The 26,859-nt window shown below is 38.1% G+C and overlaps 1 protein-coding gene across 24 annotated transcripts in view; it reads right to left on the bottom strand.

Annotated features, from left to right (window-relative positions):
• Window positions 1-104: 104 nt before the first annotated feature.
• LOC122573698 (lutropin-choriogonadotropic hormone receptor) overlaps window positions 105-26,859 on the bottom strand; it is a 38,699-nt gene continuing 11,944 nt past the window's right edge. For 10 of the 24 annotated variants that reach the window (XM_043740424.1, XM_043740423.1, XM_043740431.1 and 7 more), the window contains 12 exons: window positions 10,796-10,867; window positions 9,602-9,673; window positions 9,257-9,325; window positions 8,320-8,463; window positions 7,370-7,510; window positions 6,726-6,791; window positions 6,481-6,624; window positions 6,330-6,401; window positions 5,715-6,007; window positions 4,174-4,353; window positions 3,891-4,085; window positions 105-3,702 (listed from right to left, as the gene is read on the bottom strand). In XM_043740424.1, the coding sequence (XP_043596359.1) occupies window positions 2,306-3,702; window positions 3,891-4,085; window positions 4,174-4,353; window positions 5,715-6,007; window positions 6,330-6,401; window positions 6,481-6,624; window positions 6,726-6,791; window positions 7,370-7,510; window positions 8,320-8,463; window positions 9,257-9,325; window positions 9,602-9,673; window positions 10,796-10,867 (2,845 nt within the window). In that variant the 3' untranslated portion in view covers window positions 105-2,305. Of the gene's footprint in view, window positions 3,703-3,890; window positions 4,086-4,173; window positions 4,354-5,714; window positions 6,008-6,329; window positions 6,402-6,480; window positions 6,625-6,725; window positions 6,792-7,369; window positions 7,511-8,319; window positions 9,326-9,601; window positions 9,674-9,804; window positions 10,229-10,420; window positions 10,540-10,795; window positions 10,868-26,859 lie in introns of those variants that run through there. The other 14 variants (XR_006318804.1, XR_006318803.1, XR_006318808.1 and 11 more) reach the window with 14 other exon arrangements.

Below are 26,859 nucleotides of genomic sequence, written 5' to 3'. Positions count from 1 at the left end.
TAACTAATTTCTGTTTCTTCTTTTCTTTTTTTAGTCCTATTGAATCTTCTCTCTATCCCCCCCCTCTCTCTCTTTTTCCAGGGTAACACAATACAACAACTCAGTTCGTCGTAATGCGCTATTTTATTAGAAAAACGTTATTAAATAGTTTGGACCGGACACACACGCAAAACATGTTTTCCATCGGTGTTACACCAATGTTGACTGCCGACAAAATTAGACATGGTTGCAGCAAATTAGAATTTGTAGCCTTCTGTGGCTTAGGTTCATACAGTTTATACAGTTCAAGATTTTCAGATGTAAATTCTGGTTTTTTTCTGAAACAATATTTTAAAGTTTATAGTCCAAATAGTTTTATCAGGTTGCAGTGATCAAGTGTGTTGTTTTTTTTCTTACGAATAATTATTTTATATATAATCTATAATACAATATATATAAGATTATTTTATAATTTTTTTATTAATTTCTACTGCCTCTTTCCTAAGTTTTATTAAAAGTCTAAAAGGTACTGCCTATTTGATAAAACTGGATGTAACTATAGAATATCCTTCCAAAAAGGCAAGAATTACAGTCTGAAGGTCTCAAACGGCATTAAACATGGAAACAATCGCGCGAAGAACGAAATAACGCACTCATCAACAATTAAGTCCGGTAACTAATACTAGCGAATATCTTTGTCATTAATTTAAAACCATGTATAAACATCTGCACACGCCGTAACGATCTTATAATAGTCTTTAGGCTAGAATGGTCTAACTGTGACCTAACGATCAACTAACTATAACTGCACAAATCTATGGTCGTTCATCTTTGTGATTAACGATCACAGCAAGGGATACATTGGTTTCAAGTTAGTCTATAAATTCTCAAATAATTATATACTGCTATATGACTCAGGCTAAGATCAATTTTCCTGCCCTACAAAGATGTTTTTACATAAAAAGGATTTATTCATTGAGTACATTAAAATTTCAATGTAATCCAACTTATTTGAGAATTTATCGACCAACTTGGATATTAACAAATAAATTAATCGTTAGATATTTCGTCACTGGTATCATGATACTTGATTAGAAATCGTATTACGTGTTCAGATTTTCAACTAGAAATCCAGAATTATAGGACAAATTGTATAAACGATCAGTCTTATGAAAACACAAGCATACTTATTAACAATTGAACAATGGATTTGAAATACTGATTCCGCGATAAACAGATTTTCTTTTGAACAACGTATAAAGAAGCATTCGAGTTCCTATTGAGTCGAATAATTTTCCACAAAAAAAAAGAAAAAAAGAGAAGAAGAAAGAATACTGCGTGCCCTATTTTTAAGTTATCAATAAATAGTTCAACGCTATAATTTTAATTGAAAACTATAGTAGAACGTTGAGTTCAGAGTCATGGATTTGAAGTTACAACTCTTCTTATGGTAGACGACCCAATGAAATTGACACGTTTCTCCATATGTTTGAATTCTTCTGTCAAATTAAATTAGTATGTTATATTATTAAATAAACACGTTGCCTGTCTTGGAAATTTTTTTTGGTAATACGTGATAAATTTTCAGGTTACACTTATACATAGAAATAAATATTACATATGAAAAATATTATAGCAAATTCATTGCTGTTGTATCTTTACTTTTTTTTATATTGATATAAACGAAATATCATTTTATGAAATGTTCGTAAAAAGTATAAAATTCCTTTGACAGTCAACATGTTAAAAATCCTTGGCAATATTTAACAAATATGACTATTGTATTCACCAGTTGCACTTGGTGCAATTGCCTATGTGCACGTGTAAAGGACGGTCAATAAAGGTAGATCGATCCTGTTTCTTCCACTAGCCCAAACGATCTACGACATCGTTCGCTCTTCTACTGAAATTAGCATAAATAATTGTATAAAGAGAATAAAAGTATAGTTATATCCTTCCTCTTTCAACGTCTTACAGATTTTTCAATACAAAAGACTCCTTACCAAAGAAATAATCCAGAAGAAAACAAAAAATAAAGACGTAATATTTTTAAACAACATTATATATATACGTACATTACAAACAACGTATTTAATCACAAACGTTGAAAGAAGAATCTCTACTAAATTGTCAATTTTTTCTTCGCTCAAATCACCTCAAACATGCAACAACGAGAATCGTCAATGTACGGAGTGATTCTCTCCTTCCTCACATACCTCTTAGAGGACAGTTAATACTGAAACCGTTCGGGAGCAACGTGACCCATGTCTTTACTCTATTACAACCGACTATAATCTCTAATAAACTGAAGTGTGTGCAAGATCGTTCAATTTTGCAGCGTATTGTCGTCATCTTGCTGGTCACTGGTCTCTGCAGCGGAGGGTATGGTTGCGAGGAGCCTGACAGCTAATCTGCTTGGTGATCCGGGTGGTTCAGGCTCCTGGATGGCCAGCTGACGAGTAAGTCGTGGCTTTGACCTAGTTGGTCTGGGCGTGTTCCTCGCATTAATCTCTAAAGATGCACTAGACCTTGAAATTCTCCAGGTGCTGGTGCTGGCAGTAGTAGCGGAACCGGAGGAATCGTTCCTGGAGGAACTGAGGTTCGATTCTTGCGACGGTTTCCTGGTGATCAACCACGAAGAAGCTCTTCGTTTAGGATCCAATAACCTCAATGGAATACCGCAGTGATGAGTTTGTCTCCAGGAATCCGATCTAGACGAAGAGAAATTTTCACTGGAGGACACCGACGAGGCTCGTTTATGCTGCTTCTGTTGGATCTCCGCGATTTGATAAGCGTACTGGTCGCTACGTGCGTGTCTAGGCCTGGTGTCCCTGGCACATGGCCACAGTATCCTGGTGCCCCATCGTCGATAGCCAGAACACTGGCTAGTTTCAAGTAATCTTGAATTACAGGCGCACGGTGCCTGATTCTCTCGCGACGACCTATCCACCAAGCTATTCGTATTTACAGGAGTCTGCCTGTTGCTGAAGTTGGAGCTATGCCGGCATCTGCCGATCCCCCTGGTCACCCTGGACTCCTCGATCGCCTTGCAAATAAGTACGCAATCTTTCTTGAACTGTTTGGTCAAGATGGCGTATAAAAATGGGTTACAACAGGAGTTTAATGGCAGTACGAACACGGCGAATACTTTCGCCTGTTCGAGCGACACTAGCTGCAACCCAAACGTGGCAGTCAGCGAGAAGAACGCTATGGGGGACCAGCAGAGGAAGTCGGTGAACACCAGCAGAGCCATCCGCTTAGCAATTCGAGAATCATTTGAGTTCCACGCTTGGGAGCCTCTGATCGCGCAATACATCTTCAGATAGCATCCCATTAATATGAGAAACGCAACGCCATTGATCAGCATGAGAAAGATCACGTACGCCAACGCCGCGTTTCCGTTGGTCTCGAATGGTAAGCATATAGCGAACTTTCTGTAATCTGATACACCGACTAGGGGTAAACTTGCCATCGACAGAGCAAAACCCCAGCCAACAGTCATTATATAACCAGCGTGTTTGAGAGAAAGTCTCTTGTTCAGGTGCATGGCATGTGTTATAGCGTAGTTCCTTTCTAGAGTAATAACTGCTAACGTATACACGCTTAACTCAGAACTGAGAACACCTAGAAAGCCGGCTAACTGGCATCCAGCGGAAGTTTGCCATGGTATGGCATACATCCGGAATTCTCCTAGGGTAGAAGCGTCCACCACCGCCAAAAGACCTAAAATTGTAACATATATATTTGAAACTATAAATTTGAATAGAGGAAGAAGATAGCGTAGAAATAATAAGCTACACAGATGGCGTAGTGAAGAGATACTATACACAATGATCTTAAGTAGAAAATGATTTTACGTCATAGAACGATATTTTTACATTCTTTACAGTATTTTTTTTAAATAGTCGAACCTAGATAAATGCCCATAAAAAAGTCTGCTGCTGCAAGGTTGCAAACGAGAAATCGTGGGACATCCATCTTGCTCCTGGAGAATATTAACACGAACACTACAGTTCCATTCCCAAGCATGGCGAGCAGAAATACTACCCATACACCACAACGTAGAGTCCACCAGTCGAAGAGATCCTGGCAGGGTAGAAAAGGACCTGTAAATCGCGAAATATTTCAGACTTTTTTTAATACTGTGATTAAAAAGTTCTCGAATGTCTGAAAAGAAGCTTGTGATAGAATTACCAGGTTGAGGTAGGCACTGTACGTGAGAAGGCAGTGTTCGAGCTGGTTGGGTAGCTCGGCTGTTCTGCTCTTCAAAATAATCCTCAACGTATGAGGGCAGGTTACCAGGGTACGTAAAATCTGAACCAAAGTTAGCCCAAAGTTCATTTATTTGCGAGCCAAATTTGTCGGTCATGTTATCTAGAACACGTTATCACTTCAGTGCTGCAAAGTCGTTTTTTTTCCTTTTTTTTATTTGATTTGAACGAATCGATGATCGAAGAGAGATATTTGGATGATTTCTCGCGTAGCAGAATGTGTGTTGTCGTGAACTTATGCCTTTTTTAACAATTCTCTGAGAATCAGATATCAGATAAATCAATTAATGGCGAATTTAAAATAGAGTATATTATAGTTTCGCTTGAGTATATGTTTTTGAGCTTTACAAGATATTCTTATGTTCATTGAAACAAAATTTTAATAATATGTATAAAGAAATACGCTGTATTAATATCAGTTAATTATAGGTGGAAAATTTATTACATAATAATTATTTATGCCTCTTATTAATATTTCTAATTAATAGAAAGATTGATATCAAAGAGTTAAAAAGAGAAAGTACAGAAAAATGGAAAATTTGTCCATCAATTTTAAACTTGTTAATTGTAAAATGAATTTTAGATTCGCCATAGATGATGATAGTCGAAACATCATGTAATTTGTTTCAAGTGGAATACTTTATTTCTGTCTTTGAAGCGTTTAATTTTCGAATGTCGAAATTTGTTTAGCCACGTGGAAAAACGGTGTTCGCATGTGGATTGTTGGGAATGTTCTCAAAACTTGTACAGCTTGAATTTTCACTGAAACAGTCTTAAACAACGTAAATGAATTTATGCGGCTTGCGCTTTGCAGCATTTCAGTGTCGATCGACTCATAAACTAAAATGTAACAAGCTGAATTTTTAACAGTATAGAATTGTTTCACTGTTACCATTCATTTATTACTACAAGATTGATGTAGATATCTTCATCATTTCCGTTATAATGTTTTAATACGGTAGCGATCTCCGAAAACTTGTTACTTTCTTCATCTGTTAGTGTTTTGATACTGTTGTGAGAGGTGTCATGATAAGATGATTAGTGGCAATGAGTAAAATAATCAAAGGAATCTTCAATTGATGCAGTTCAAACATATTTATATGTGTTTATACTTGAAGGAGCAAAAATACACAGATTGCAACCGTGATAAAAAATACAGAGATGATAAAAAGGGCAAGAAGGAACTAGAAAATATAAAAAAGATTTTTAATTCAACTATAAACTTATATAAGTTTTAAAAAAGGACGGTAAATATAATCTATTTATATAGATTTGTATTTATAATTTTTCTGTTGAATATCTTAGAAAAAGATTGAAATGTCGATAGAAAGATAAAAGGATTTCTTGAAAGAATAATGATAAATATAGAACAGAAGGAAATGTCGAACAGTATCAATTTGAAGGATCCAGACCATGAAAGCTCGAAGGATCTCAACCGGGGAATCAGTCGATTGAGCTACTTACTAAGCTGTGGCCAGATATCGGTAAAGCTTGAGTTCCAGAGGATCATATCGAAATCGTTGTCAGTGGGAAACAGGATAGACTCTTGAACGGAGGACTTGGTCACCGGATCCTCCACTTCGACCGATAGGAACGAGCAACAGTGATAAGCGTACGATAGTACCATCGTTTGCACACGTGGAAACCTTTCGGGAGCCGGGAATTCTCTTAATGCTGGGTTGTTGAACGTCTTGAGGTGTAACAGGCCTGACAGTCCCAATGTTGGCAGTGCTGGAAATACGTTATTCCCGAGATTTCTGAAATTTAAAAAATACAATGTATGTACAATACAAATGTATAACGTGTAATAACAAGCCAATAAATACTGCTAAGGAAATGTGTTAAAAAAGAATAGAATTATAGAAAATTAGAAACCCTGCTTTTACTTGAAATTTCCTACGTTTAGTTTAATTTTTTTTTTCATATAATAAGTCACGAAAGAAAGGATAAATTTAACAAAATTTTTACTCTGCTCTTCGATTACTATTTACTCTATATAATTATACATAGAGTTGTATATAGAAGATAGAATACAGTCATGGTTTTTAAAATAAAAGTGAGGTTTCCTTTGATACTCACAAATCCTCTAAATGTTTCGTCTCTTTAAACGCATCGGGATGAATATATTCGATGTAATTGCTCTCTAGATCCCTGAAACATAAAGTCCTCTTTTTCAAGACGATAACGGTGAACTACCTACACGGGATTAATTGCGAGAGACGACACTTACAACACCTGCAACCTTGACAACCCGACGAACGCGTCGCTTGGGATCACTTGCAGCTTGTTGTTCGACAGAAGCAGGTCGTGTAACATGTTCAGACCTTTAAACGGCTCATCTGGCAATGAAGGAATCACGTTACTGGCCAAATCCCTGGAAAGAGAGATGTTTCCTTTTTATGTATAAAATAAATATTTAATTTTGCGAACTTCGTATTTGCCCAACTACTTAATTATTGTTTTCTTAATACTTACAGAACCCTCAGTTCGCTGCAATTTCGTAAATCTGGCATCTCCGTTAGAAAATTCGATTTCATGTCGCTGGAACCGGGCAAAATAAATTTTAATAAATAAACAATCTCGATAGGGGAAGAAATAGCATTTTTGAAATAAACAATCGAACGATTTTTATAAAGGGAGAATTCGGTGCAAGGTCGAATTACGAATTAATTATCGATAGAACCTGATTTTATTTTGAATCGATTGAAATTGTACCCACTTTACATTAGTACGGCAATCCATTACAGTGGAATCTCGTTTAAGATACCTCGGACTAAATCGATATGAAATAAATTACCATAACACAATTTTATTATAATTTATTATTATAACTTTATGTTATGGTAATTTATTTCATATCGATGTGTGTGTATACCGGACAGTTTGATGCGGCACAACGAATTTATACGCCAGTTTAACTTCATCAATTTCTCATCGTATTATAATTTAATTTGCCATTAATCAAGTTATATCGACGTGCAATTAATTCGTTATAATAGAATGCTGTCTCAACCGCATAAAACTACCACGGTGAATTTATACTTCAGTCTTCGATATTCTACATCCTGTCGTACGTTTATTTGCATTAATCATTCGCGTTACTATCGAAATCCACTTACAGACTTTTCAATTTTGGACACTGCTCGCACAAACTTGTTGGAACGCTCGTCACTTGTGCGCGATCTAACCTCAATACCTCCAGCGATTTTGTCCCATTTAGATTCGGAAATATCCGTAATTCTTTCAGATTCGAAAGGATCCTAGAAAATAATCGTACGTTACATTTCTTTTAATAGACTTGGGTTCTATTTGACGATAAACAGGCAGATTTAGACTTCAGTTATTCTCCACTTGGAAATTCGCATGATACTGATTCAAAGGAAATATTTTTTGTTTACATTGTTAAAGCATAATATAAAAGCTTGACTTCGTTTTGGAGTATATCAAATTTCTGACTTTCTTTTATAATACATGGTCGAAAGTTGAAGTTCGACCAAATTTTGTTTTCTAAATTTGTATCTGTATTTATTTCTCAAACACGTTGTCCCACACGTATACCAAATTTAATTTTTTAAATTCATTAATTTCTTTTTCTTTCATTGTCCTTCCCCTTCGAGAAACAAATTTAATTATCTTCTTTACCGACAACAAGCGAATGCTTTTAAAAATATAGATACTTATTTTCTTGTATATCAATAGTCCAATTACTCCCCGAAATTATTATTATAATTATGAGATCTCTGATGGAAGAGAGTGCGATTTTCGTGTCTGACCACAAGAATCGCTATAAGATTTATTTACTTTTAAGTACAATTAGCTGTTTTTGATGAGTATACTCGTCGTGAAGAAACGGCAATATTTTGTGTTACGATGAGCTCTGTCGGTAATAAAATAAAAAAATAAAACAGTCATTAAGTTACATCTTAATTCTACATTATAACGAGTATACTCGTCATCGTTTACTTTTTGCGACACGTTTTAGGTATACGCTTTTTAAAGATTCCAAAGTAGCCGCAACAGCTAACTGGTTAACAGCTGACAAATCGTCTCGAGAAAGATCTATACTCACAATTTACGGAGCTTGCGTAGATTGCGGAAAGTGTTGCCGTGTATTTCCTTGATCGGATTTCCGCGTAGATCGAGCGACAATAGATTAGTGACACGCTGAAAAACGTGTTCCTCCAGTTTTTCGATCCGGTTGTTCGACAGGGACCTACGGAACCGACGGAACATACACGAATACGACTTTCTTGGCTTCCTTCCCTTCGGTGAAAACGGAAAACAAAAGGACCGGCGTCGATCTCTCTTTCGCGGTTTCGCTTGTTTCAGCAATTTTTAAAATTTTGTCATTATCTTCTTAATCATACATCGACAATAGAAAGGCAGAAAGATCGAAGAAAAGGATATTCCGCGGAATCATAACGATCATGATCACTCTGCATAAATCGCTTTGATCGTTTTAGTTTCGGAAGAATTTTGGAAATTTTGCGCGTGATATTACCGATAGTACATACATTGAATTTTTGTTCCAGCATTCTTTGGTTCTGACTTCTAGATAAATTACGATTCTGTATTTTCTTTTCACCGATGAGAGACGAGTTTCGTTGATTCGCTTTTTTCTCTTTCTTTTTTATTAAAACACATCTTTGTCCTATTTTCCTTTGCGAAGAGAAGTTTGTTCGCCGCAGTAACAAACTTTCAGTTAAAAAACGAGACAAAAGATAAAGCAGGAAGTTAGGTGAAAAAGTTTAGAAGTCTTTTTATTGTTCAACTTAAATCTCAAGGTGCGGCTCCGATAAGATTTCCCAGCAATGCAGAGTGATAATGGTTGGAACGATTAGGCGAACAATTTTCGTTAAGAAAACGGGAAATCTCTCATTATGGAGATAAAATCGCAATGATATAACTATCCGATCGAAGGAGACGCGGCTCGATAAGGAAGTAGTATTCATAGAATGTAAAAAAAAGTTGTCAAATTACATTTTACTTAATCGATGCACACTTACAGGTCTTCAAGGCCAGAGAGCTTAACGATCGCGGTCGGAATTTTTGTTAAATAATTGTCATCGAGCTCCCTACAAAGCAGACAGAGAATTACAACTTTAAAAAAGATCCGCGGATACTACACGTGATCCCTTTTTATCTTTTTTCTTTTCTTTCTTTTTTTTTTTAGCACATAACGGATCATCCGGTCTCCGTCTTTTTTCTTTTTATTATTCAAGCGATAAATTCTCTTACGAACACAGAGTAAGCTTTCTTTTTCGTTTTGCTTTTTCTCTCTTTCTTTTTCTTTCTTATTTTTTTCTTTTTTTTTTTGCAAGAATTTTTGGTGCGATTTGTGGAACACTCACAATACTCGAAGGCTCGTTAAGTTCGTAAATGCATCGTCGGCGATCGTGTGCAAATGATTTCGTCGAAGTAATCTGGAAAAGACAGTAAAATACGTTTAAAAATGTGTGAAAAAAACAAACGACAAAATTGTTGTCGGGTAAACGATGGATATATTCGTATTCTTGACCTATCTAGCGAATTGTTCTTTTATTATCGTTCTTACGTGAACTCTCGTTTCTTTAGTCTAACGACGCGCACCAGTCCAGTACAGTTCAGTTACTCTGGCGGATACGTTTGATTGTAACGACTCTATTCTAGAAGCGTTGTATATCGATCGTTGCATTCCCATTAAATAGAATTGCTCTATCGTTCTAACAATCGTAAATGGACAATGTCTGCGTTGTTTCAGCGTTTCGAAGAAATTGGGCGTTACATTTATTGTTCGTATAATGATGCACGTATTTGCTGATTATCGTAACATATCGAATAAAGTAATAATTAGACAATTATTGGCGCTTGAAAGTTTTCGATATACTAGATTCACACAAAAGTTTCTTTCGTTTCGTAAAGAAATAATAGATGCACCGCATTTTTCCTTTTATACCGTTTTATTAAATTACGTATGATCCATTTTGTTCTATTATTGGGTTGGCAACTAAGTAACTGCGGATTTTGTCATTAGCTGACAATCACTTAGTTGCCAACCCAATAAGGCAAAGATCACAGCATTTGATAGATTAGGCTTCGTATTTGCAGAAAGATGCATTGTTACAAAGGACAAATACTTGCAAAAGAAAGACACTTTTGGGGTTATCTGATACATATTATTAGATACGTACACTATTGCAATTAAGGTATAAATATTGTTGTTATTTCTGTTATTTCAGAGGTAGGATCACAATAGCTATTATTTTATTCTTTGGATAAATCTATCACACCGTTCTGAGCCGAAAAACCTTTATTGCACTTTCTTACATGGACTAGGGATAAAATCGAAAGAACATCTTAAACCTATCGATTAAATCTATCGATTGTATCTAGAACTATCTTCTAGTTACTATTTATTGTAACTAGCGCATCTGCATATGGATGCCGAGCACGAACTCACGTTGTCATTTTCAACAAATATATATATTGCAATAGTGTACATATCTAATAATATGTATCAGATATATATGTATAAGGGAAATCTATCATTTCCTCTCTGTACTTACAACACTTCAAGATTGAAAATTCGATGGAAGGCACGGGCTGGAATGTCTGTTATGTTGTTGCTCGTTAGGTCTCTGCAACAATCAAACGAAAGGTGCGATGAATACCTGTATCAATACATACTGTTAAATATATCGTCAACGTGATAGTCACAGACAGATCATAGACAGATAGAGTGAAAATGATCGTGTTAGCCTGTCGTTTCAAGCAAAAAGAATAGAAGAATAGAACTGTTCGTCGTGTTTGTTTCTTGCTTTTTGCAATTATTACACGCGACAACAGCCGGATTACGAGCGACATAAAATTGTAATAGAAACTCTGACAAAGTTACGTACAACACGTTGTTCCTTGGTCTGTTATCCGCGACAAAAATGAAACTTGCATAACTCAAAGCATATATATGGTAATTCGATGGTCGAATTAGCTGAGATATTAGATAACGGTAAGGGGAATTGTTTGTAATTTTTCTTTTTGTCCTTAGTGTTGTTTATCCCGGCCCTGTTATATAACGTAAATATAAAGTCAGGAGAATAAAGAGGAATGGAAAGGAGAGGGTAATGGAACGAAGAAAGAAATGCAAATAGTACGGGCCCGTAAAGCTGAAAATTTATTAGCCGCCGTCATGTACGTTCTGTATTTTCAAGCGTGAACCGTCGTCAAACGTTTCTGACGAGTCCTCTCCTCTGCTTAGCTGCCTTCCCAATTTCACACCCACCTCACGAGACAGGACAGACGCGCCGAGTTTACGACAGACCGATTCTACTTCGGTGAGCTCCTCTAGACACCCTCTACATACCGGGTGTCTCGAAACCAGTTGTATTTCGTCGACCAGTTGTCCGTCCAACGAATTTTTACGTATCTCGTCGCATCGTCGTACGATACGTTGTGCAATTTCGACAGAAACTTCGGTTTTCTGTTAGAGAACGATATCTTCGTTACCTTCAACGATACGAGGAAATGTTGAACGCGATCGATGCGGATTTCTCGAAGGATTAAAATTTAGGATAAAATAAGGATACAAATTTCTTTCTATCCACTAAATATAAGTTTGCTCTACTTTGATTATTTCACACGCTTCTACGTGTTGTATCATAACACGCGTTTCGCAGACTTTTGGAACTCGGAATTAGGAAGAACCCCAAGTCAAAAATACGCGTAAACATCCGCAATTTGGCTATTAGTATCTCGTCGATTTAGAGTTACTTTATCAAAAATCACGCGCTGTTATCGCCAATCGTTATGAAGATTATACGAATATAACTTATACTATTAGCTTGTCCCAAAAGTGTCTTTCGCTATCTGCGCGCAGCTGCTTCATCTGGCGACGTTTGTACAAACGTGGAATCTAATCTGTGAAATGTAGACGGAACAGCGTAATAGAAGAAAATGGTTACCGCATGATTCAATGAAATGATAATAAATTTTAAAATAATAATAATAAATTAAATAAAAGAGAAAATGTTACGCAACTAACATTTCCTTACAAAAGGAAAGAAAGCTTTGGGACAACCTAACGTAATCATTGCTCGGAAGAAATATCGTAGAGTAAGCGTGAAAATCGTATGGCGAGCATAGGGCAGGAAAAATAAGAATTCGTAGAAATTTCCATACAATTACGTTTATGTCATCCCCCTCGTTACGTATCCAATCACCGTGTCTTACGGCGACCTGCAAGCTGAATACAATTCGGCGAAGCGTAAGCTTCTCACGCGGCAACAGCAAATCTGGGAAAATTCTGTCGCTCGTCGTTTTAAATATCGTTCGTTTTACACGCCCGTAAAGTAATTTTCCAGCGGACGGTGGTCATATTATCCTCGGTATAGTATCAATTACGTGCTGGTTACCCCCCTTAACGGCCGCATAAATTTTCCGATATCGAGCACGCAGCCACTTGAACACCACGGATATAGAATGACTGTTCGAGTGTATCCGTCTGTTTAAATGGCTGACGCGTGACTCGACGATTTATGCGCTTAGAGTCCTGACTGCTAGAAGCAACACCGGTATTTTCGCTAATTTCGATCGTATTCGAGGCTTGACAGTGCCTGGCGAAAGTATTTGAACGGTTACCATAGAAGACACAATGCGAGGAAGATACAGAAAATGAAATACAACGTGGATAATATCGTGCTCGCTAGGGGAAGCATCTTGAAATTTTATCGGCGCTACGCAGCGAGACGCGACTACTGCCATTGCTGTTGGAAAAATTTCAGCTCAATCTGAAAGTATGTACAGGGTGTCTCCGATTTAAATGTCGAAACTTTAGAACCGCGTAGGACGGTGATAAACTAAGAAGAGAGAGAGAGAAAGAGAAATAAAGAAAAGAAACCGGGAGAGATTTGCTGGTTTTTGACAAATTTTGAAGAACATCGCGAATTATTCGTGTTACGTCTAACAATGACTGCTCTAGATGACTATTTTATAATTAATAATGTATTATTATAAATAATAGTAATAATTGATGGCAAGACGAATAAATAGATGTAAATAAATAAGCTAAGAAAAAATTTTTGTTCCTTTTCTCTCGATTTTCTCCAAAACGAAGCAAAAAAACGAGCAAATCTCCGATGGTTCTTTTCATCGATACTTCGACCACCGACTAAAGTCGATAGATTTTGGCAGAGAACGAAGAAATACGTCGAATGGTATAAGAAAATAGAGATAATTCCGAAATCTTTGAAACGCCTCCACTTTCGGAAAAGACACGTGCGCCACTCGAAACCGTTCGAATTTTCCCAATGAAAATCTTTTGTCTATCTTGTACCGTTTTAACGCTATAGCTCGTCCCAGTCGCTGGAAACATCCTGTATACTTGCTGCACTCGTACAATATATAAATATCTTGTTGTGCATTTCCTAAGTACATTTTCAGATTTGTTCCAAACTTTATCGATACAATCGCGACAGTCGGATCTCGTTGCGGTGCTAAGAAAATTTTAAAACGTTCCACATAACGCGCGTGATATATTCGTAAAGGATCTTTGCAAATGCTGAAATGCTTTTGCGAAGTTAAAACGCTATATGCCTTCTTCTTCCTCTGTCTTCCATTTTCTTCATTTCTTAACTCCCTCCCGTGCCATTTGGTTCGACAACACTCGGGCCCAAGTGGTGGACATCGACGCGCGCTAAACAGACTGATGCTCGTAAACAGTCGCAATACGAATCGAAATGTAGATGTATCTGGTCGTGAGTCAGACTCGCGATATTTATGTTTGGCCCAAGTATCTGGTCGCGAGTCAGACTCGCGATATTCATGTTTGGGCCAAAATCTTCATCGCGAGTCTGACTCGCTAAAGTACGGGAAGGGGTTCATCGAACGTCGAATGAAGAACAACGTTGAAAAGCACCTCGCGAATATTAAAAGAAAAAGAAGAAAAAGAAAAAGAAACGCAAAAGAAAGCGAAGGTCCGTTGTTCCGTGTGGTTTCCGTGTGGCCTGCGTGTTTCCACACATCGATCGAGTTAGCTTACGCAGGCGCATCCGCGAATTCTGCTAAACTTATGGAAAACAAAGATATTATTTAACAGAACGAAACCTCCTGCGGATCCCTTGATCCGTTTCTTCACTTAATTTCCGCTATTCCAGAGAATTCGATTTCGTCGATTCTGTCTTCGCGATACGAATCTTTTCGAAGCGTACACGCGTGTCTGCGCCGAGCAAAGCGTCTGCCGTCGAAATTGCTGAAAAACCGAAAGCGGAGCGAAGTTTTATTAGATCGGGGAGATCGCGCGGATAATGTGAAAATTGCTTAAATCGCGAGACGAATTCTCGTTGGTTAAGCTGGATCGATCGTACGAAATCTTAGATGGAAGTGGAACAAAAGTGACGTTTTACGAGAACGCGGAGAAAAAGAGGGATATCGTGAATGGTTGCTCGGGCCCAACGAAGTGAATAGAAATCCCATAACGTCGGATTTCAAACGAATCGAATTTTATCCGAAGCGATACAGATCCATCGGCTTCATATGCACACGTTGCCCATTATCAGATTATCAATTATCGATACAACAGACAATACGAACGACACAAGATAATTGAACAAGATTTATACAGGTCGATAATCGTATAGATTGTAAGAATAGACGTATAAATAGTTGTATGGGCGCCTAATAGAATTTTGATTATGGAGCAGGGATTTTCGTGTAACTTTCGAAAGCAAATGATTTTGAATTTTTTGTTTTGGACTAACCACTGGTCGTATGGGACTACCCGATGCAAATACATAGTCTTGCGGTAGAAACGTTATCTTGTTGTTTCAGGTCTTTGCATCGTTTATTGTACATTATACCTGTGATCATCTTTGACGATGTAATCATTGTTGGCTTAGGGAACATAGAGCCACATCACAGTCATCGAAATGCAACAGTTAAGAAATTTCCTCTTTGTACTTTAAAACTTGTCGACAATTGTAGATTTTAATTGCCGAAATAAGATTACACTTAGAATTTATATTAAAATAGTTTTAGATTTATTTAATAAACAATTTTCAGGATCTTCGTCGATATATATTTGCACACGTCTCAGCACTTTCTTTGTCTCATCATCTTCCATACCAGACTGCCAACGGAACAGTTACATTCATCTGTTTTTCGAGACACCGTGTACACACATACTTCCATACAATCATCATATTCACATATGTGTGTCACTACTACGCGGCCAATTTAGTCTAGCACACAGAATTATACATATCTGAATAAAACTATAAAAAGGTTCAGTCCCATCTGACTAGTAGTTAGTTCAAAGAAAAATCCATAAGAATCAACTTTCTTTTATCTTCTAGTTCTGCCCTATTTTGCACGTGTTCTGTTTCGATATTTGTAGCTGGAAATCACCGCGAAGAATACTAATCGCTAAACTGAGTGTTTTTACGTAAACGCGTATTTCTATGGAAATCGTTAAAGAAACGAAACCCGCATAGATGTCTGTTTCATCCTTTAAATTTCATAAGGACTACTTTACCTCGGACATTTTTTATATCCACGCATATACTACGCGTATCCTGAACATTTTCACGTTTAAAAATTTTCCACGGATGCATAAAAATCAATTTTTACCAATTACTCGTAATTTACGTAGTTTGTACGAGGATCGTTCGGAAGTAGTTCCAGGTCCTCGTTTACGTACAGAAAACATACAGCAAACGATGGAACGAAGTTACAGAAGGTCGCTTGGCTTCGTTCGCGTGTCGACGTAAATCGTACGAAATTTTATGCTCGAGCAGCAAACGTTATCGTATCGTTTCGTACGTTTTAAAATACCGTGGCGAGTTAAAAGTCCCGCCGATGACGAAGTGCGGTTTCGCCGCCGCGATCTTCTGCATTCTGAACGAGAAGAATGTGAAATTGAATGTGAAATGATACGTTTCGAGTTGGGCCAATGTTCACAGACAGATGTACTTGACTTTTATCTTCCGACAGGAAATTCGCCATCAAATCACTGTAGTTTACGTCTGTTTGATAAGATCATGGACGAATTGTCGAGAAGACGACGAGTTAGAAGTTAGAGTATGAGAAAGCTCGTCGCAGAGGAGCTGGAGAACGCGTGTGTCACTTCATTGCAAATGATAGACGCGTGGAACGAGATGGATTGCCATCTTTTTCTATTTTCCAGAATTCCAAGAGCTTGCGAGTGGACAACGCTCCGCAACAAACGATGATTTATAGAACGACGCGAAACGATGGTTTCGCGAACTCGCGGAAGCGTACGACGAAGCTGAAAAACTGCTGTAAAAAGTGTTCTAATAAGGATGATGGTTGCATTGAAAGATAGCTTGGTATGTACGCGTGGTAAAGTTAGCCGCTTGTATAGAGTTACGTTAATTCATCTTAATTATACTTATGATTGCAATGGTTTGTAAGTTAGAAATAAGATTTGTATGGACTGCAAGACAGAAATAAGACGTATATGTCCACGAACAGAGACAGCGTATGTATGGAGGCAGATAAATAAAGAGATAAATTCGTATGCTAAAGGTACAAATGAAGAGAACTTTCCAGGATGCATTTGCACGGTTGTTACACGAAATCGGATATCACGTATTTCTGAACGACCATGGTAATTGATGAATTTTCCAGGAAATTCTTTTCGCTTAACCCTTTGATATAGCGCTGACGATCAATTAAACATCTGAAAAAGAATATTTGAACTCTTACATAGCGTTTAGTGTTTAATTCGGCGTGTTTAATGGAGAAATATTTCACAGAATTTTTCAGTAGCGAAAGCGAAAACTTCGAAGGAATTCAAGTATGATGAACTATTCTTCTCTTTCAAATTATGAAGCTTCCTTCTGTGCTTCTGATTTACGAAGCGGTCTTCTACGATAATGGAGCAAGTGCTGCATATTTGGAATATCAGTTTCTTTAAGACGAATAAGGCGAATAAGAAATTATGGCAGAGGATGGAAGAACGAATAGAACCGCGTTTTATTTATATCTATTTACGTTATAAGGGAAATTAATAAACTTCGACGTTTCAAACTTTCGATAACAGCGAAAAACAAAAAGTATACGAAACTTTGGTCGGATTGAAAAATAATAAAATATTGCCGTTTCTTCATGACGAGTATACTCGTCAAAAACAGCTAACTGTTTAAGATTGTTGTCTAAGATTGTTGCTAACTGGTTGTGAGTGCACTATGAATGTACTGGTTAATGAGCGCGGAAGTTACAATTAGTATCTATTGCGAGTAAATTTGAAGAACTTAAGAATAGAAAGAAATAAAGAATAGAACCGATACTTATCAAGTCTAGTTCCTACGTTGTGCGATTTTTGTGTCCGATTAAATCGTAGGAGAAAGTAATTTTATTATCTTCTCGTTTTTTAACCAGTTAACATTTGACGAGTATACACGTCGTCGTTTATATTTATTTACGCACTCCGCGATCTAACCCCATGAGAGATTTTTGAAACTAAATTCCGTAGTTAACTGGCTGAACTTATACAGCGAAGGTAAATTGGAATATCGCTGTTCCGAATTACATCCGCGTTACCCTAACGAAATCGTTACTTTTTCTTATTTTTAATTTACCGTAAATTGGCCCTTCGCCGCAGATTCAGTTCAAGAAATATCAAACTTACGATTCGTCGGCCAATGTCTTTGGTTAACAGATCGTTCGCCCTTATCGTTTGCGGTGTCACGAGTTAGATAAAGTTAGTAGTTTTTTAGGTAGTTTGGTATTCGAAATTACCAACAGTGTTGCAAATGCGCTGCACTTCCTCTATCTATTCTAATACGGCCTCGTAGCTTGACAAAACAATAACATACATTTACGCCACTTTTGCACGTTGTTTCGCTGCCTCGCGTTTAATAGCTCGATTAACCCCGTTCGTCACGCTCATTACGCTAAGATGGTAGAATAGAAAAGCTACCTCCGCTGGAAACAACGCGCCCAAAATCAAGCACAAAGCCGAATCTGGGTTAGATGGGACGCGAAGAATCGAGCAGCATCAAGCTTTATCGGATCTTTATGGTAATCGACGAGAAAAACTTCCGAAATTAGCCGGATACACTTTCCGAACTCCTTTGTTCAACGAATCGTAACCGAGCGCAACTCTGACGTATACACTTGGTTGGAAATTTATATTGTAGGATTTTATTATTTATTTATTTAAAGTGGATTAAACAGGTGCTGGTTAAACGGGAAACGATGGTTATTTAACGTGAACTAAATACAGTAATGTGCCATAAGTAAGACAACTAAATAGTTAATTTACAACTCTGGTCACTACGCTTCTTCACGCGGACCACACTCTCTCGACAACGCTGACAACGCTCTAACTTCTCAATTCGCACTCTCTGACTTCTCAAATCACACTGATTGTTAATTCGTCTTTCTCCCTTAGCGTCCCTTTGTCTTTTCAAAGGCCAAGGTCACGTAGGTCCTTTTTCAGCGCAACTATTCGACCGAAGGACCGACGACAAATTGATGGACCTATCGGCACTTTGGCTTTCTCGCGACATTGTTTACGGTTCACCCGATATTTCTTAGGCCACTTGTCTACGATACTACAATATGTACGCGATTCCACGGTTTAAGCAGTTGTTTGTCGCGAAAACTTTGAAAAGCGCGTACCTAAAACGTGTGGCGAGAAGTAAGCGATGACGAATATACTCGTCGAACACGGAGTACGCGTAGCTGTTATAATATAGAAGTAAGTTGTAACGAAATGACTGTTTTATTTGTGGATTTTATTGCTGACAGGGCACGCGAGAGAAGGAAGAAAGGAAAAAGACGAATATTTCGCGTAACACGCAGTCAGCGATTGCCCGATCCGAAAACTTTCCTTCGTAATGCTTCCTCGTCAACGGCTGTTTTTCGTTCGAACGATGGCCAGACACGAAGAACAACGACGTTTATGAATTTCAAAAGACTCGGCCCCCATGGTCGTACGTTTTCATAATCGCCACCAATTAATCATTCTGTCGGCTCTTCTTATCCGACCTGTTTCACGCTTGGCTAAGCAAACATCGATCCATCCGACGCAGGCTCGAGATGAGACTCGTCGAAAACGAAGCAGAACGAGAAGGATGCATTGATTTTTCGCGCCGACTGAACGTCGCTCGAATAAAGAAGAAGAAAGAAAGAAGAAGGAAGAGAGAAGAAAGAACGTGAACTCTTCGCAAGGTTTGCCTTTCTTCCAGCATCTTTGCCTCGGTAATGAAAGTTTTTTAGCTCGCAAGGAAAGGTTTCGCGGACTTTGAGAAAGAGAACAGGCAGGCTGTTTGCGTTCAATGGGAATGTTCGATGACTTTTTCAAGAGGAAGTTTCGCGGAGGGGTTCGTTTGCAAGAGGGAATCGTAGTTTCTTGGATCGGAGGAGAGAAATGGATGGCGAATGCTTGGAGAACTTTTCTTTCGCGCGTCTCGTGTAGCGTGGAGCAGCGGTGAGCCACGGATAGGAGTTTATCGTAACGAGAGACGCGTTTACGCGCAACTAGCTGCCCGCGCGATGCTTCTTTCTCTGACAATTTATCTTCCTTGCCATCTCTTTAAACACCTTCTTCGGCAGTTAGTTGAATCTCAAAAAACGTTACGGTAACGCTACATCGTCGAAGAAACGTTGAAATACTTCGAGGACAATGTGGAAAATAATCGAAATAAACATGGAATGGTTGCCGGATAATTCTAGAAGAATTTTTACGCCAAGTGGCAATATTTTCACGAAAATGGTAACTGCTACGCTTCGCAGTAAAAACGGTACGTTAGATACAACGTCCTCGAAAAATGGCTTTTATCGATCGTAATATTTTCCCACTGGGTCGAAAATAAAAAAAGAGAAGAACAGCGAGGAACAAGAGGATCCGGGAACGACGAGGGATCGGTCATTCGGAGGCGGAACGGAGGCGGGTGTCATCGTTATTCCAATCGTAGTCGTCTCGCTACTTTTCATCATAGGTTTATCTCGGTCTTTTTTTGCCTCTTTCTCTCTCCCGTATGTCGCGTTCTTCCACAAATAACGCGGCTTGCGTCTTTTTTACGAGCTTACTGCAGTAAAAGGGAAATGATACCCTTTACTGTGTTCGAACGATCGATCGCTGGAGGGTAGTTTAGCCGGTTCGAGGACTCTACCGATTTTCCATCCGCTTTTCATTATATTATCGTAGCTTGAGTCGAACGGGGCGATGATTTTCTGCGAAGGAAGAAAAGACACGAGCAGAAAGTCCATTGTCGGTGTAATATTTCTGTATCGAGTAATATTTAAACCATTCACGGACTGATCGTCACCGTAAATTAAATAAAACAAGAATTTAAAAGAAAACGATACCCGATCACGCTAACCTCGGAAGATAAAAAAAGCAGAACATATACTTTATGCTTTAGTTTCATTCAGCAAGATACGAGGTACACGTTCGCATAATTTCAAGCAACCGATATAGTTATCGAATTTGCGGCGACAAGCGACGTTTAAAAGTGCCGTAATCGAACGTTCACGGTACTTACAGAACGTATAATAATCGCCATTGAGAGAATTTTTAATCGGCGCGCGTACGCGGCTACGGTATTTTTAAACGTTACATATCTGTAAATTCGGTAAGAATATCAGTTACTTAAAAATATCTGAACGTGTATAGTAACCTCGTATCTCTGACAATTAGCAGAACGCGTGTATCTTTTCATTTTTATTCCTTTATTTTTGCGTAGTCGGCTGTCGTTTTTTAAAGATATTCGCTTTACTCGTTCCCATTTAGTTTAATATTTTTCGACACCGTGGAAAACCTATAAGTAAACACGCTGTAACCATAAAGTCGTTTTCTCGATGTCGTTTCCGTTCGGTGCAAGCGAAATTTCTGAATTCCAAATGATCCCGAGGTCGCGGTATAGCAGATCGTCGAATTCATCCTGAACACGGCCACAACTCCGTGAAATTCAAAATTTATTCCTTGTTGAAAAATATGTTTTTTTTTCCTATATGAATCGATTGAGATTCAAATAGAAAATTCAAACTTACAGAGTCACGGACAATCATAGATGAATATGAGGACTGCAAGCAAAATCATGAAAGTGAATCATCTATTCCTAATGCGATTGTATCTAATAAAATAAAAAGAATGAACACAAGTTCGTACGACGTTACTTCAATTCGTTAATGTAAATGTTACGTTAGTTTCATGATTTATCAGGGCAACGATCCTTCAATTCGTCGTACGTTATTTATTTATCACGTTATTATTTATCCTCGATGCTTTGAAATATTATTATTACCTTCATCAATATCATAGAACGATTCACGGTCAATAAACGAACGATCTAATTCCAGCGTGTACGAGAATCACGCGGATTTAGTTAGTGAATGACCCGCGATTTGCATTACACAACTACTCGAGACCTCGCTAATTTAAGACGATGTGTTACGTTCGAATGACCTTACTTGGCAGATCATTGAACTCGTTTTAACGTACGCTATTGTGCCATGAATGAACATGTACGCTATTCTATTGAAAAAGTTTTACATACAACGAACGAACAATTGTACGCTGTTCTATTTAAAAAAAATAGACTTACGTAACACAAATGAAAATCTATACTGTTCTATCCAGGAAAAATTTCATACAAAATGAACGAGCACTTGTACCATTCTATCTAAATGAGAAAAATGAAGTTTTACATAGAACGAACGAAAATCTACGCTGTTCTATTTAAGAAACGTTTTATATCAGACGAACGAACGATCTGCATTATCGTATAAATAAAATAAATCTTCTGGACAATCTCGACGAAGGATAATTCGCGCGTACTCGTGAACAGACGTAATACATTCTGCGGGACGTCGAATAATTTTTCTAACAACGATCGCCTCGTTCGCGCGAGATATTTCTAAACAACGAGTACGAACGTTAATGAAAATGCGTGGAATAACAATGAAGCTCGAACGATTCGACTCATAGCCTGACGATTTAACGAGTATTTCTACGAAATCGACCTGGCATTTAATATTAGATTCTTAAGTCTGTGATTTATCTAACTGTGAATTTATCGTGTTTCGGGTTAGCCCGCTGTAAATTTAGTATCGCGTGATTTACGATATGGATCTAAAGAGAAATAAACCCGCGTCCAGAGAAAGCGCGTGTCTGGATCGAACAATTAAAAAAAAAGAAACCTACTCGCGAGAATTAATGCGCCGTTCTGTTCCGACTTCTAAATTTACTGTCAACGTTCGCTCGATAACGATCCTTATAATACACCGGGTAGAACCATTCTGGTCCTCCGTATTACGCTATACGATCGAGATATTAGATTACGCGTATCGTGCAAGAGAGAAAAACGCGTAACAGCAGTTGGAAAATGTCCGAGAAGAGGAGGAGGAGGAGGAGGAGAAGTCGCGATTCCGCATCGATTTCGTTTCCCACCGATGAATTCACCAGGACAGGGACGGAGTGATCCGTGTTCTGTTTATGACCGGTCGTTTCTCACGAGAGTACTCGAAAACTTTCGCGGTGATATAAAAGCTACCGTATGACAACGGGCGGATGTGTCTGACCAGGAGTTTCTCCATCTACTGGAGATCGGTTTCGCGTCGGATGGACGAATTAGAGGATCCACGAAGCATCGTATGGCTTCGTAGACGCGTATTGGGCTGGTTACAGTGGCCGGTGGGACAATCTGTGCACGATGAAAAGTTGAATTTTACGATAATTCACAATTCCGCGATAATATTACAGATACTCAGAACGCACTGGTACTTTCTTCTTGAATGGACAGACCAACACCAGAACTACCGACTGTCGAGGCGAAGATATTTCTTCCAAAATCGGTAAGATACGTAATAATCGAATATTTTCATATATATTTATATATATATATATTTATTTATTTATATATTTATCGATTTATTACTATCTTGCAAAAGGAATTCCACGGTACGTAGTACGTTTTTATCATACGAAATATATTATACACCTGGCACAGTGATCGCTAAACGAGGGTTGCCACGTTTATAAAATTATAAAACTTTCATTGGTGTGGTAGTTGTAGCGTCGGCATCGCGATCGATCCGGAATTTTCCTGATGATCGATACCGTTTTGTCGAACGACAGGTAAAAATTCGAAGAACGCATGGCAAGTTGTACAAAACGAGGTCGACGATTACGAAAGAAAAGCAATTTTTATCGAATTTCGAGTTTTAATGTTTAATCGTCTAACGTCTAATCGTAACGATATCGTTCGTCGGTAGATGAATCTTCGAGGCTGATCTCTTAACGCCAACTTGTTCGCATCGTGTGCCTTCAAAGTTTCCGATATTTACAAGCGGATAAAAAATTGCGTTAATTATTACTCGCTTGTCTGCGAAGAGAGACGTTACAACCTTGTAAAAAGATTATTTATACGATGTGGATGAATCATGTGGTCCGGTAAGTAGCGATGACGTGGCATTGGAAGTTTTCACGGGCGAAAGCCAAAATTCATTAACGTCGCCTCGCGTTAATTTTTCGTCGACGACAGTTGATAGGCATCGATCGATACGCCTCTTTCATGACGCAGGATCGACGATCGTTTTTCATCTCCCTCGCTTACCTCGCTGATTAATCTCAAACTCAATGTCAAACGTACCACGGCAGAGGGAAATACTTAAAAGTGCAATTAATTTAACCGAGAGAAGGGAAAAGGGAGGAGGGAAATTCTTTTGCCCCCTCCTTATCGAACAGCGAACTCTCAAACTGCATCGAACGTGCTACGATGAAACGATACTTACAAACGCTGCCAATCTGCTTGAACAAAAAAGAAAGGAGTGAAAAATTGAAAGAAAGAAGGGGAGCGATAGCTCGGAATAGAAAATAAAAAATCGTTTAACTCAAACCTGATCCAAACTCTAAAGATCTTACGTTTCATCCCGGACGACCCTAGTGAAGAGATGAGGGCTTACTCGTGCAAACGATTGTTTGATATTCCAGTCACGCTCTCACCGCTGGTATTTGAATCACTTTGTTACTATCCGAGAAAGTTTCAAGCCGGGACCTTTGAACAAGCATGCCACTTCGCCCTCTTATTAAAGAGAAAGAAACGCTGTCTCATTTTTAATCCTTTTGTTACTAAAGATGACTATAGTCGATCAACTTCGTGCTTTGTACGAAAGATGATCGTAGTCGTTCAGCGTCGTGCGATCGCCGTACAATAAAGACGAGTAAGATGATTTAATGTGGACGATTCGTAACATACTGCAGCTGACTATTGTTATTCAACCATGCGTTTTCGCTGCATAAAAAAATGATTATGGATTGTACATTCAGTCTCGAGCGTATCTTGTATGATAAAGATGACCGTAATCATTTAACACAGTCGATTCGTATTATAGTGGAACTGACTATTCTTATTCAACCAGGTGCTTTCATTGCATAAAAAGATGATTAAAGGCATTCAGCCTCGAGTGTATCTTGTATAATAAAGATGACCGTAATCATTTAACACAGTCGATTCGTAATATACCGGAGCTGACTATTTTCGTTCAACCGCGTGCTTTCGCTGCATAAAAATATCGTTATAGTCGTTCGTGGTTATAGTCTCCAGTGGTTATCGTATAACGAAGATGACAGTAATCATTTGATACAGGCTATATTATAGGTTATATTAGAGGTGACTATAGTCACCCACCTTTGTACTTTCGCTGTGTATAAAAGGCGATTATAGTCACTGCGCTACGTGTGTAAATATTTATGAACATATATCGGTCACAACGAAAGAAAGGGCTAATCATTCGTGAATCGACTAGTCAGTCAATCGAAATAAATAAAAAAAAATGCCCACTATTATTCAGATTATTTATTATTATGGCCAGATGGTCGATAGACGAGCGTAAACATCTAAAAGGAACGGTGAAGGACTATTAATCACGCCGGTCACGTCCATGACGTGGATCGCGTGTACATGACGTTATTGTGAAAGTAATTCCAGCGACCGTTGCCAAATTCGACCCATTTACCTCCACGGAAAAGGAATATTTTTTAAAGAAATTTTATTACGATCCCCCGTATAAATTTCGCCTCTCGGGTACAACGAGATACGATTCTTTTTATTCTCTGCTCTCATCTCCGTTGCTCATATTGTAAAGCGGCACGAATACGTGTATCGTGAGGGGAAAGTAAAAGCTGAGTCTCGAGATTATTGTTTCTTCGATTACAGTCACTCGCGCGCTTCGTTGAGCAAGCGGGGAACGAGAGTTTGCGCGATCGACACTCTAACGAACTGGAAGGATATTTTATTCGTTGTTTCATCGGAGAAGCAGTTTGTCAAACGAACGACGTATTTTATATTCTATTACAACGTGTTCTTTCATTTTATTTCGTTTCATTTCATTTTATCTCGTTCTATTAGATACGAAACCTTCGTCACATTGTACTCGCAATTTTCTTTCTTCTCTTATGTGATCGAATTTCTTTTCTTTTAATTACAAGTCCCGTATCCGATAGCTTACGTGTTATTCGTGTTCTTACGATTTAAATTCTTATGATTTTCTCTGAATAATTCTTCATACCGAAGAATTTATCTTTCGCGTTCGATGCTAGTGTCTTTTAGATGATTAATTAACAGCTACGTTTTGAATTATATTTACAATCGTGTATCGTAATTGCATATATTTTTATTCTGTTTGTTATTCTTAACTATTTATCTAGAATGTTATTTAAACAAATTTAGTAGGTTTACGTAACAAGTATTTAATCGCAAAGATGGTGATGAAATTAGGTCAACCGTAAGTGGAGTAGAGATTATGTAAAACTATGATAAGTAAAATTGCTTCGAGTTATATTAACTGCAAATTTCTCAGAAAGTTACGCAATTCCTAAGATCGGTCAGAGATTTCTCATTTGTCGATTATATTCAAACCTCGAGTCGTTTAGTAGCGTAGCGACTAAATTCGTCGAAACACTGCTCGACGATACGTTATTTACCAATCAATTAAAGATCACGTACATCCACGCCGATACCTACTCGTCGCTAAATTAAATATCACGTACGTACAGCGTACGTGGACAGTATTGACCTATATAATAAATTCCAGAACTCAAATGTCAGACAGCATAAGGCTGGAAACTCAATATACCCTGAAACACGTACTACCACGCATACTTATAGACATTCCTGTCGAATCAAGTTGGCGATATCGCATAAAACCGACCAACCAAACTAAATAACGGAAGTCCGAGTACGAGGAGATAGGAAAATTTTGAATACAAGGTGTCTCGCTTAAACGAGATCATCGAAACATTACACATTATTGAAACAACATATTTACGATCGTACGAAAAGAAATTTTCTCAGCTTCTCGAAGTTAAACTATCTCGAAGAGGCGTATGTAACGACAGCAAGATATTTTTGCGAGATATTCAAGAATTATTCTCTCTAGATCATTTCTGGATACGATTTTTCATTCTCAGTGCAAAGGAACCAACGTCGAAGAATGGAGTTGGTTCGAAAGAATCCTCGTACCACGCGTCTTTCTTCTTTCTCTTTCTCTGCAAGATTGCTTTCGGCTAACGAAAATTTCGTTACCGTATCTGCTTGTCGTGATCGCACGTCGCTGCTTGGCATCGATAGTGGCCACGTAAATTTTACAGCGGAGGTTCGGCCGTTCG

This window comes from Bombus pyrosoma, linkage group LG12 (assembly GCF_014825855.1).
Source record: "Bombus pyrosoma isolate SC7728 linkage group LG12, ASM1482585v1, whole genome shotgun sequence".
Taxonomy (NCBI): domain Eukaryota; kingdom Metazoa; phylum Arthropoda; class Insecta; order Hymenoptera; family Apidae; genus Bombus; species Bombus pyrosoma.
This window is presented reverse-complemented; position numbering and strand designations above follow the sequence as displayed.